Source organism: Emys orbicularis, chromosome 12 (assembly GCF_028017835.1).
Source record: "Emys orbicularis isolate rEmyOrb1 chromosome 12, rEmyOrb1.hap1, whole genome shotgun sequence".
Lineage (NCBI taxonomy): Eukaryota > Metazoa > Chordata > Testudines > Emydidae > Emys > Emys orbicularis.
Genome location: NC_088694.1, coordinates 32,287,070 through 32,298,537, shown reverse-complemented (window position 1 = coordinate 32,298,537; position 11,468 = coordinate 32,287,070). Strand labels below are relative to the sequence as shown.

Here is an 11,468-nt window from a genome sequence, read left to right as displayed (position 1 = left end):
CAAACCACCTTAGCTCTGCCCCTGTAGCTCAGCTAGGTCCCATAGTGATGACCTACCCACAGATGTGGCTATGACATAGATGAACAGGAGGGTTTATAAGTCTCTCACAGGAACTGTGGGGAGCAGGGTAGGCTCTGCCTCCACCTCACTTGCCCACAGCGCTGGAAGCTTTCCTCTGGATTGAGGTGCGCAACTTTTGGTTCCAAAGTTTGAAAACTGCAGCCTCAGTTCTGCACTATCTTGGCACAGAATCAGTGCCAGTTGTGGTGTGACCCTCCCACCCAGTCCAGCTCCAGTGTAACTCCACTGCAGACCATACAGGTATCACCTCCTCCTGTCCTCGGCCTAGTCAGGGCTGTCAGACTCTGTCCTGAGTGACAGCAAGTCACTGCAAGGCTCTCCCCTGGCACTGTAGTCTGTACTGATACTCATTATCTGGTCTGTTTCAGGCAGGGACAGAGAGACACAAAGCCTGGAAGAAGCTGCCCCCTGCACAGAGCTATGGGGGACTAGTGCTAACGCTGACTTGGGATCAGGGCTGGAAACCTCCAGTGGCTCCTGTGTGTGCTGGACATGCCTGTCCCTTCCTTCTGTTCTTGGGGATCTGCAGCTACCCAGGAAAGGCTCCTGTTCATCCCATAAGAGCAGGGAAACTACGACGGGGCCCAGGTACCCACAGGCAGTGACCCTGAACACCACACATGGGCCCCTCCCCATGGAACGGACCCACTGAAGTTCTGCAGGGAGGAGCTGGTGGAGTGAAGGATGCAGCACTGGAAGAAGTTGTGGGCTGCTGCAGCCCTGTGCATGGTGCTTGTCCTGTGGCAGGTTCATCAGTCCTTGTACCTGGGGCATTCTGGCTCTTCCTGGAGGCCTGGAGACATGCTGTGGCCTCTGTCCGTCTCAGAGGCCAAGCCCTGTGGCTGTGCCAGCTGTATTGTGGAGCTCAGCAGCTCAGCCTGGTTTAATGAACAGTACGACTCAGCGATAAATCCCCTGCTGACAGTGCACACCTCCAAGATCGCCCCAGACGTTCTGTTGTGGTGGCTGGTGAGTTACAGAGTCACAGCAATTAAACCAATGCAGGCACCTCCTACCATGGCCATTGGCGGCAGAGCCCACCCTTGGGCCCCTCAGAGCATTGCGGCAAGGGCAAAGCAGTGGACTGGGGCACGGCCCCATGGCACGGGTGGGTAGCAAACAAAGGGATGCTCTGAGTGCCAAGGGCTGGCTCCTTTGTAGGACTGGTCCCAGGAGACAGGCTGTAGCAGCTGAAGAGGCCAGCAGAGACTAGTGGGGATGGGTGCTTGCCCCTGCTGCCGTGCTCCCTGATTGGGGGGCCTAGGGCCGGGCCAGGGTGCTTTCCCATTCCCCAAGCAGCTGCCCACGCAGAGAGTCTGTTCTGTGCTCCTCTCACCCCCACATGGATCCCTCTGGGAAGAGGAGGTTGGGGTAGAAAAGGGCAGCCACCGGCACGCCTACCAGCAGTTCTGGTCTGCAGGACAAGCTGCTCAGCTGGCCCCTCCCAAGTCCCTGCTGGCTGCTTCTGTCCACTGCGTGCAGCTCCCTGCTCTGACACCTGCAGCTGCCTGGACAGCTGTGCTTAGCTCAGCCAGGAGCAATTCTGGGGGCCCAGAGAGTGGGAGCTGCAGGGAGCAGCCAGGGGCCCGTGAGCTGAGCTTGCACTCTCTGGCCTTGTGTTCACTAGGAGTTAGCTCACAGAGACACTCACACTCAAGGGAAGGCCAGGCTGTTTGGAGCGTTCCCACAAGATCACAGCTCGAGGGAAGCCTGGGCTCCCCATCGGCGTTAACTTGGCCTGTTAGCTCAGCTGGCCTGGTCTGCATCGGGATGGGACTGTGTGTTAGCTACCTCATGGAGCCACAAGCTCAGTGCTACACCCCCAGCTTTAGAACAGTCTCTTGGAGGAACCCTTTGATGTGCCAGGCCCCCAGGGTCTCACTCTTCCCTCAGGGTACTGTGAGGGATCCCCCAGTCTTGCTGCCTCCTAAGATTGAACCTCTGGGGCTGCAGTACTCCTGCTTCATACTGTGAGCTCTGTTCAGTGAGTTCAACTGAGACAGACTCCTGGGAGAGACTTGTCCGCACTGCAGGGATTAACGCACCTCACAAAGTATTTACCGGGACACTCAAACAGTGGGGGGGCTGTTTGAGATAGCTCAGTGGTTTGAGCATTGGCCTGCTAAACCCAGGGCTGTGAGCTCAATCCTTGAGGGGGCCATTTAGGGAACTGGGGTAAAAATCTGTCTGGGGATTGGTCTGCTTTGAGCAGGGGGTTGGACTAGATGACCTCCTGAGGTCCCTTCCAACCCTAATATTCTATGGTTTCAAACCAGTTGGGTTTATTAGTCCCCTGGCACACAGCATGGGAAGTCCTTTAGCACAGAGAAGTGAAGCTTAGCACAGTCCAGTCTGGTCAGCCCAGAGACCCAGCCATGCTGTAGTGAACCCTATTTTCAGTCTCTGTCTCTCTCTCAATTTGACCTTCTGTGTCAGTTCCCAGGTGAGAGAACTCCCAGCTTCCTCCAGAAGCCCCACTGCCCACCTTCCAGTCCTTTGGTCTTAAACTGGGCTCTCTGCCCGACCGCCCTGCTGAGAGGCAGCGAAATCCAGGAGGCACTAGAGCTTGCATTGTTTTTTCTGGCCCTGTTGTTGAACTGGGTGAATTTCAACCAGTTCCTTAATGACGCTTCAGTCCACCCAGACCTATGTCCCTTAGCATAGGCGCTGACTCCGTGGGTGCTCTGGGGCTGGAGCACCCACGGGGGGAAAATGGTGGGTGGGTGGGTGCTGAGCATGCACCGGCAGCCCCCCTATCAGATCCTCCCCACCTAGGGTTACCATATTCAAACATTTAAAAAAGAGGACACTCTACAGGGCCCCGGTCCCGCCCCCGGCCCTGCCCCAACTCCACCCCAGCCCCGCCCCTTCTCCACCCCCATTCCGCCCCTTTCCCCAAAGTCCCTGCCCCAACTCTGCCCCCTCCTCTGAGCACCCTGCATTCCCCCTCCTCCTTCCCGCTCTGATTTGGTTGGGGGTTGCTAAGTGCTTCCCTGCTCCCCACTCGCCCTGCAGCCCCTATGCCCCCTGCCTGCCCTGCTCCTCCTCGCCCTGCAGCCTCTATGCCCCTGCCTGCCCTGCCCCTGCAGCCTCTATGCCCCTGCCTGCCCTGCTCCTCCTCGCCCTGCAGCCTCTGCACCCCCCCGCCCCTGCAGCCTCTGTGCCCCCTGCTCCCCACTCGCCCTGCAGCCTCTGCGCCCCCTGTCCCTGCAGCCTCTACACCCCCCCCGCCTGCCCTGCTCCCCCCGCTCACCAGGCAGAGGGAGAGCTGCAGGCTCCAGGTGGACTCAAACACTGCCGTGCTGCTCTGTGGGGGAGGAGGGAGCGGGGGAGGGGGAGGGACTCTGGCTGCTAGAGGCCCTAGTGGCTGCGAGCGGCTTTCAATCAGGCCAGGCGTCCAATCAGCCGCGCCGCACTCTGCACCAGGGGAAGGGGGAAATCCTGGACATTTCTACTTGATTAGAAATCTCCCCCCGGACGGCCATTTAAAGCTGAAAAACCCGGACATGTCCCGGAAACCCGGACGGATGGTAACCCTATCCCCACCCCCCAGCACTTCCCACCCACCAGAGGGTGGAGCACCTCTCTCTCCTTCCCCGTGCTTCCTACCCACCACGATCAGCTGTTTCGCAGCATGCAGGGAGGCTGGGGGTGCGGGGAGGAGTGAGGATGTGGCACACTCGGGGGAGGGGGCAGAACTGGGCAGGAAGAGGTGGGGGTGGAGTGGGGATGGGAAGAGGTGGGGCGGGTTGGGGCCTTGGGGGAAGGGGGGGAGTGGGGGCGGGGCCTAGGGCAGAGCCAGGGGTCAAGAACTTTGGAAAGTCGACACCTGTGACCCTTAGTCTGCCCTGAGAGCAAACTTAATCCTTGTCCCCTACTGGGTAACCATGCAATGTATCAGGGAAACTGAGGCACACACCAGGGTCATACAAATTATTCAGAAATTCCCAACTTCATTACACCAACACACCTAGTGGAGATGCACCTGTGTGGCCAGCAGAGCTCCACTGTCAGGGAGCTTGGGGCAGCCCTGGGCAAAGTTGCGCAGGCAGGGTGGGGAGGACTGCAAAAAGGGGGTGTCGCAGAGCAGGAGCTGGGGTGTGCTGTGTGCCCTCTGAGCACAGTGGGGTTGGGCTCACAGCTCTTCTGGCCCCTGCAGAGAAGGCATTGCCTGCCCTTGCCCAGCCCCCAGGCCCTGCCACCCATGTTCTTCTTCCTTTAGAAGCTGCAGGGCTCGAAGAGCCGTGCCCAGCTCCAGGGAATAATCCAGCAAATGTTTGACATTCTCCCATCCCCAACGGTGGATGCTTGGGACCCCTCCCGCTGCAGGACGTGTGCAGTGGTGGGGAACTCCGGGCGCCTGAGGGGCTCCCACTACGGGCGAGAGATTGACTCCCACCACTGGGTTCTGAGGTGAGTGGGACAGAGCTGGCTCACCCCCTGCTCTCCAGCCACCTCTCCATTGGGCCCGGCCCCCTGCAGCCGCTCTGGTCGAGCAGAGTAAATCTCTGCCCACAGGCCTGGGATGGAGCCCCAGCAAAGGCGCAGATGAACCCGGGACCCTGTCCTGCCCCGGGGGTGTCTCACGGCGCTGTTCCCTCCCAACAAGCAGTGAGGAGGCACCCGGTGCTACAGCCAGGCTGCTGAAGGCCACCTGGTCATTGGGCGGGAAGGAGATCCCAGGCCGTGTAGGAGGCACTCCCTGGAATCTGTATCACCATCGCCCACTGTCTTCCCTCAGCTCATCTGGGAGCTGCTGGAGGAGAGCGGGGCACAGCTCTGGGGCTACATCTGAAAGTAAAAAACCAGCCAGCTTGGGCTAGCAGCCCCAGTGAGCACCGGCCACGATGACAGACAGCTCCGAGCGCCCCCATTCCCTGCTGGCCAGGATGGCTCTCTTGCCCCAGCCCATCCTCCCAGCCATAGCAATAACCATACCCCATCCTTCCCTCCCAGCCAGGGCAGGCCCTGAGCCCCCATCTGGCCAGAGTGGGCCCTGAGCCCCATCCACACCCAGCCGGCCACGGCGGGCTCCAAGCCCCATCCCCCACCCAGCCGGCTAGGGGCGTGAGCTCTGGGGTGGGTCCGGGGATGAGGGGCTCAGGGCTGGGGCAGACGGTTGCGGGGGGGGTGAGGGCTCCAGGTGGGGGTGCAGGCTGCCCTGGGGCTGTGACGGGGAGAGAGAACTCCCCGCAGCTCTATCTCCCTGCAGCAGCACCTGGGCTGGGGGAAGGGGACGCCTCTCCCCGCCGCAGCAGCTCTGGCTGGGGCTCGGTTGAGGCTGGGGGAGGGGCACCTCTCCCCTGCTTGCAGCAGGTCCAGGCCGGGGCCAGGTTGGGCCGAGGGAGGGGCATGTCTCCCCTGCCCGCGGCAGGTCCGTGGCTGGGCTGGGTTGGGTCCGGGGTTAGGGGAGAGGAATCTCTCCCTGCCACAGCCTTGAGCTCCTGTGCGGTGCTTAATAGGCTTTTGCACGGTCGCATGGCCACACAGCTTAGAGGGAACTTAGGCCCCGATCCCCATCCCCCACCCAGCTGGCCAGGGCGGGCCCTGAGCCCCATCCTCGCCCAGCTCGCCAGGGCGAGCCCCAAGCCCCATCCCCGCCCAGCTCACCAGGGTGGGCCCCGAGCCCCATCCTCGCCCAGCTGGCCAGGAAGGGCCCCTGGGAGGCTGGGAGTGCAGGGTCCCAGCATGTATGGCCAGGCGTGCTACAGCAGACTGAGCTGCGCTCTCTCCTCGTGCTCCCAGGATGAACAGGGCACAGACTGCTGGGTTCGAGGAGGATGTCGGCACGAGGACAACGCACCGCTTTATGTACCCAGAGAGCGCTGTGGACCTCCAGCCTGGGGTTCACCTGGTGCTGGTCCCCTTTAAACCACTGGACCTGAAATGGGTGACCAGTGCCTTCTCCACAGGCGAGCTGCGCTAGTGAGCATGGGGCCTGATCTGCTGGGGGGGATCCTTTGAGGGCAGTGTCCCAGGCAGGAGGCTCCAGATGGGCATGGCTCATTTGCCCCTGGTGGAGGCTGAGCAGTCTCTGGGGTCCCCCCAAGATGCAAGGCCTGAGGTGGCTCTGGGGGTGCTGGCCCATCCCATGGGGCAGTGGGCTTCAGTGTGCCCACAGCACAAATCCCCACACGAGATGGGGCTTAGGTGGTGCCCAGGCTCCATTGACTTATGGAAGCTGATTCATCCCTTTGTCCAAGGAGAGGGGACTCGGGAGGCACCCCAGAAGGATGACCCCACCCTAGGATGAGGGATGGAGGGTCCCCAGGACACTGGCGCTGCCCCTCCCCCCAGGATGGGGGCTTTGCTCTGGGAAGCTAGATTGCTCCTGCCTCGTCCCTTGAGGGGGCTCAGTGGCTCCCTTGGGAGGTTGATAGGCTCAGGGGCTCCTCCCCCTCAGGCTGGGGCGCACACCAGACATGATGTTCAGCTTGGCGCACTGAACCCCAGAGGGTGGCGAAGGACAGGGCAGACCTGAAGCGGGTTAGAGAGGGTGAGAACATTTGTACAGATCTCGGGGAAGGGCCATGTCTCATGGCTGATGGCTCCAGCACTGGTGTTCAGACACGCTCCACAGCGCCCAGGGGCTGGCTCAGTGGCTTAATGGCATTGTGCTGAAAGGCATCCTGGCTCCTGAGCTGAGGTCAGTGCATGGCGCCAAGGAGACAGCAGTTCCAGCAGACGCACCGATGAGGAGGCAGCCACTCAGCTCCCGAGAAGGTCTGCGCAGGCATTAGCCTCATCCCTGGTGGATTGTAGAAGTCATGGGTGGGGCCAGAAGAAAGCCGTGCATATGGTACGGAGGACACCACTTTCCACTGACCACGCGTCCTCTTCCTTTGTAGCACGTACACAAGAGTCAAACAGTTCATTAAAGCCGACAGAAGCAAGGTAAGGGCTGGCTGGGGACACAGCCAGCACCAGCCACCTCATGTGCTGGACATTTGCTTCCCAACTCAGGGTAGAGGATGGCCAGTCTGTGGGGAGGACGGTTATCAGAGGCCCTTACGGTTACATTGCCAGACGTTTACAGTTTCCTGACACTGCTTAATGGGGGGGGGGGTGTCTAAGAATTTCCGTAAACTTTGATCAAGTGGCCAAGGACTAACCATGGAACCCGCTTGCGTGGGAAGCTGGCGACACAAAGTCTGTATGTTAGAGTCTGGCGCAGGTGTTCCTCAGAACCGGCTGCAGGAGCTCTCCATCTTTCCTAGCTAGCCAGTGCAGAGCTCCAAGCTCCTGACGCTGCTCAGAAACAGCAAAGGGCACGAGAGCTCCTGGCCAGCCAAGCGTAGCATTCCCAGGCCTGGCCATTTCCAGCAGCAGCTGGTTACAGTTTCCAAGAAGGCTCTCAGGAGTGGGCTGCCCCTGTGGCGCGTGTTCTCCTGCTGTGCACCGGGTGGTACGCACTGCCCGCAGCGCGCCAAGACCCAGGATGGGCCATTCGTCTCAGAGCAGACTAATCCAATAGAGCTCCTGCCCTGATGGGAGCAAAGTTCACCCTTTCTAGGTACTAATCTCTGCCCCATCAGCGAGTGCCTAGCCCTGTGCACACGGTCCCAGACGGGCTCTCACTGTGATATTCTCTAGCCCTTCCAGGACAGTGACGCACACAGGAGTGTCAGCAGTGAGCAGGGGTGGGTCTGCGCCTTCCGGGCATGGCCTCTTGGTACTGGGTAGGATGATGACAGAATCTCATAGCATTGGCCCTCTTCTGTTCTCCTCCTCGCAGGTGCTAATCTTGAACCCTGCCTTTCTCAAATACATCCATGACAAGTGGACACAGCACCACGGGAGGTATCCATCCACTGGCCTCACAGCATTGCTCTTTGCCTTGCACACCTGTGATCAGGTAAGTGTCCGAGTGGGTGGGGCCAATGCCCTTGGCCTGTGATGAGGGCAGGAAAAGTTGGAGACAGATGTTGTCCAGACACTATGATCAGAGGAGTCTGGAGCAGATGCCAGGTTCAGCCGCCATGCTGAGACCATAGGCAGCCAGCTCACACACCACCCTTGCTGCAGCTGGCTGCCCGTAGGCCCCCTTGGTGCCCCTGCTCGCCTCTGCCCCAAATCGCAGCATGGTACCAGGTCAACACAGCGTGGTTCCAGGGCAGCTCAACATGGTACCTGGGCAGCTCAGCATGGTACCCATGCATAAGTCCATAAGAACGGCCACACTGGGTCAGATCAAAGGTCCATCTAGCCCAGTATCCTGTCTTCCGACAGTGGCCAATGCCAGGTGCTCCAGAGAGAATGAACAGAACAGGTAATCATCAAGTGATCCATCCCCCGTCACCCATTCACAGCTTCTGGCAAACAGAGGCTAGGGACACCATCCCTGCCCATATAGAGGCATTATGATATTTTCTGTCACTTTCCTAATGATCTCCCAACATTCTGTTCACTTTTTTGACTGCCACTGAACATTGAGCAGATGTTTTCAGAGAACTATCCACAATGACTCCAAGATCTCTTTCTTGAGTGGTAACAGCTAATTTAGACCCCATCATTTTATATGTATAGTTGGGATTATGTTTTCCAATGTGCATTACTTTGCATTTATCAACATTGAATTTCATCTGCCATTTTGTAAAAAGCAACAGAGGGTCCTGTGGCACCTTTAAGACTAACAGAAGTATTGGGAGCATAAGCTTTTGTGGGTAAGAACCTCACTTCTTCATCTGCCATTTTGTTTCCCAGTCACCCAGTTTTGTGAGATCCCTTTGTAACTCTTCACAGTCAGTGTTAGACTTAACTATCTTGAGTAGTTTTGTATCATCTGCAAATTTTGGCACCTCACTGTTTACCCCTTTTTCCAGATCATGTATGAATATGTTGAATAGGCCTGGTCCCAGTACAGACCCCTGAGGGACACCACTATTTACCTCTCTCCATTCTGAAAACTGGCCATTTTGCCCTATCCTTTGTTTCCTGTCTTTTAACCAGTTACGATCCATAAGAGGAGCTTCCCTTTAGCAGCAGGTCAGCGTGGTACCCGGGCAGGTCAGCGTGGTACCCGGGCAGGTCAGCGTGGTACCCGGGCAGCTCAACGTGATATCAGGGGAGCTCAGCATGGTACCCAGGCAGTGCAACGTGGTACCTGGGCAGTGCAGTGTGGTACCCGGGCAGTGCAGCATGGGGCCTGGGCAGCTCAGCATGATATCAGGGGACCACAGCATGGTAGCAGGGTAGCTCAGCGTGGTCTCCGGGGAGCTCAGCGTAGTACCAGGACAGCTCAGCGTGGGGCCTGGGCAGGTCAGCGTGGTCCCTGAGGAGCTCAGCATGGAGCCTGGGCAGCTCAGCGTGGGGCCTGGGCAGCTCAGCGTGGTCCCCAGGGAGCTCAGCATGGAGCCTGGGCAGCTCAGCGTGGGGCCTGGGCAGCTCAGCGTGGTCCCCAGGGAGCTCAGCGTGGGGCCAGGGCAGCTCAGCATAGTACCAGGGGAGCTCAGCGTGGGGCCTGGGCAGGTCAGTGTAGTACCAGGGGAGCTCAGCGTGGGGCCTGGGGAGCTCAGCATAGTACCAGGGCAGCTCAGCGTGGTCCCTGAGGAGCTCAGCGTGGGGCCTGGGGAGCTCAGCGTGGGGCCTGGGGAGCTCAGCGTAGTACCAGGGGAGCTCAGCGTGGTCCCCGGGGAGCGCAGCGTGGGGCCTGGGGAGCTCAGTGAAGTACCAGGGCAGGTCAGCGTGGTCCCCGAGGAGCTCAGCGTGGGGCCTGGGGAGCTCAGCGTAGTACCAGGGCAGCTCAGTGTGGAGCCTGGGGAGCTCAGCGTAGTACCAGGGGAGCTCAGCGTGGGGCCTGGGCAGGTCAGTGTAGTACCAGGGCAGGTCAGCGTGGTCCCCGAGGAGCACAGCATGGGGCCTGGGGAGCTCAGCGGCTAGGGCCTTGTGCCTTTTTTAAAATATTTTTTTGAATGGGGGGAGGATTTCTTATTTTGTTTTAGCCATTAAAAATGTTGTTTTATTTCTTTTTATTACATGTAAATAATAAAATACCTCAAATGACCCCTCTCTCAGTGAGCCCCAGCCCTCATATTAACCCCTGGGACACTCCTCCCTCCCACCCCCCAATTCATGTGGGGCTCTGCTGACATCGCCTGTTTGCATGCAGGTGGCAGTGTTTGGTTACGGTGCGGACAACAATGGGAACTGGCACCACTACTGGGAAGCGAACCGTTACCCTGGAGCCTTCCACAAGACCGGCGTGCACAACGCTGGCTTTGAACTCACCCTCATCAAGAAACTGGCAGCCGAAGGCAAAATCTCCTTTTATAACTAGCTAAGGGGGCTGCTCCAGGGCCTCTTCAGCCTCTGCTACCCTAACGCCATCCCCCGGACAGGCAGCGCTTCCTCCCGCGGGTGCTCCGCTATCCACGCCCAGCCCCACTGGCTCAGGGAGCGGGACTGTTCGGGGTTGCAGCAGAACCAAGTACTCGTCAAAGCTAGATACTGACCATGCTGCCCCATTCCTCTCGCTTTTCTTCCCTGAGAGGGGAAGCTCTGGAGGGGGGTGTCTGGCTATCCCGATAGCCAGCCCCCCCCGTCATCACTCAGCAATGGCTTTACCCTCTCAACACCCCGGGAGGTTGGGCAGGGTCCCATTGGTCAGCTGGGGAACCGCGGCTCCGGGACTTGTCCAAAGCCGCCCAGGGGCGTTGCAGTGTGTTGTGCTGCCCAGGAGAACCCTGCACAGCCGCACATTGCTGCAGCTTTTCGGGGCGCCTGTGACCTGCTCGCTGGTTACTTTGAATATGAATGAGAGAAGAGACGCTGAAGAGCCATTCACAGGGGGGCACAGGGTTTTACAGGGAGCCCCGGGACCGCTGTGTGCACAGTAATCCACCAAAGGGAGGTATGCGAGGTCTTTCCCGAGAGCCAGTAACTCCCCTGGGCATCAGCACTGTGCCATGTATGGCTGCTGGGTAATATTTAAGGCATTGTGTAGCCATACTGGAAATGAGCATCTTAAAGCCTTGCAGTGAAAGCAGGTCCCCAGGAGGTGACACCTCAGACAGGGCCCTTGCAGGCGGGCGGAATAGACTGCTCCCTGTCTAGCATTTGGCTGTTGTGTACTGTGTGCCTCACCAAGTGATGCCTCTTTGCCTACTAAGCCAGATGCCAATTAAGAGATTGTGAAATCTACAAGAAGGGAGTATCCAGAGTAAAACCAGCAGCAGGATGGGGGCGGGGGTGGGGGGAGCTGCTTCAGGCCAATGGATTTTTTGGATCTATTGGGGGGTGCAGACACATGGCTATGATCCTTCACTGGATATGTGTCTCATGAAGAAGGCTCACAGCCAGGCCCATCTCAATGACACTGGAAGGCCGTTGGGTGACCATCACTCTATAAGACAGGAGTGTAACTAGTTAAGTAACAGTAGGGTCCAGAT

General features: G+C 58.9%; 1 protein-coding gene across 1 annotated transcript; it reads left to right on the top strand.

Moving 5' to 3' along the window:
• Positions 1-765: 765 nt before the first annotated feature.
• Positions 766-10,357, top strand: LOC135886833 (CMP-N-acetylneuraminate-beta-galactosamide-alpha-2,3-sialyltransferase 2-like). Its single transcript, XM_065414623.1, has 6 exons — positions 766-1,050; positions 4,304-4,494; positions 5,827-6,006; positions 6,930-6,975; positions 7,817-7,936; positions 10,190-10,357. Exons 1-6 carry the CDS (start codon positions 766-768, stop codon positions 10,355-10,357), a joined length of 990 nt encoding a protein of 329 aa, XP_065270695.1.
• Positions 10,358-11,468: the final 1,111 nt, after the last annotated feature.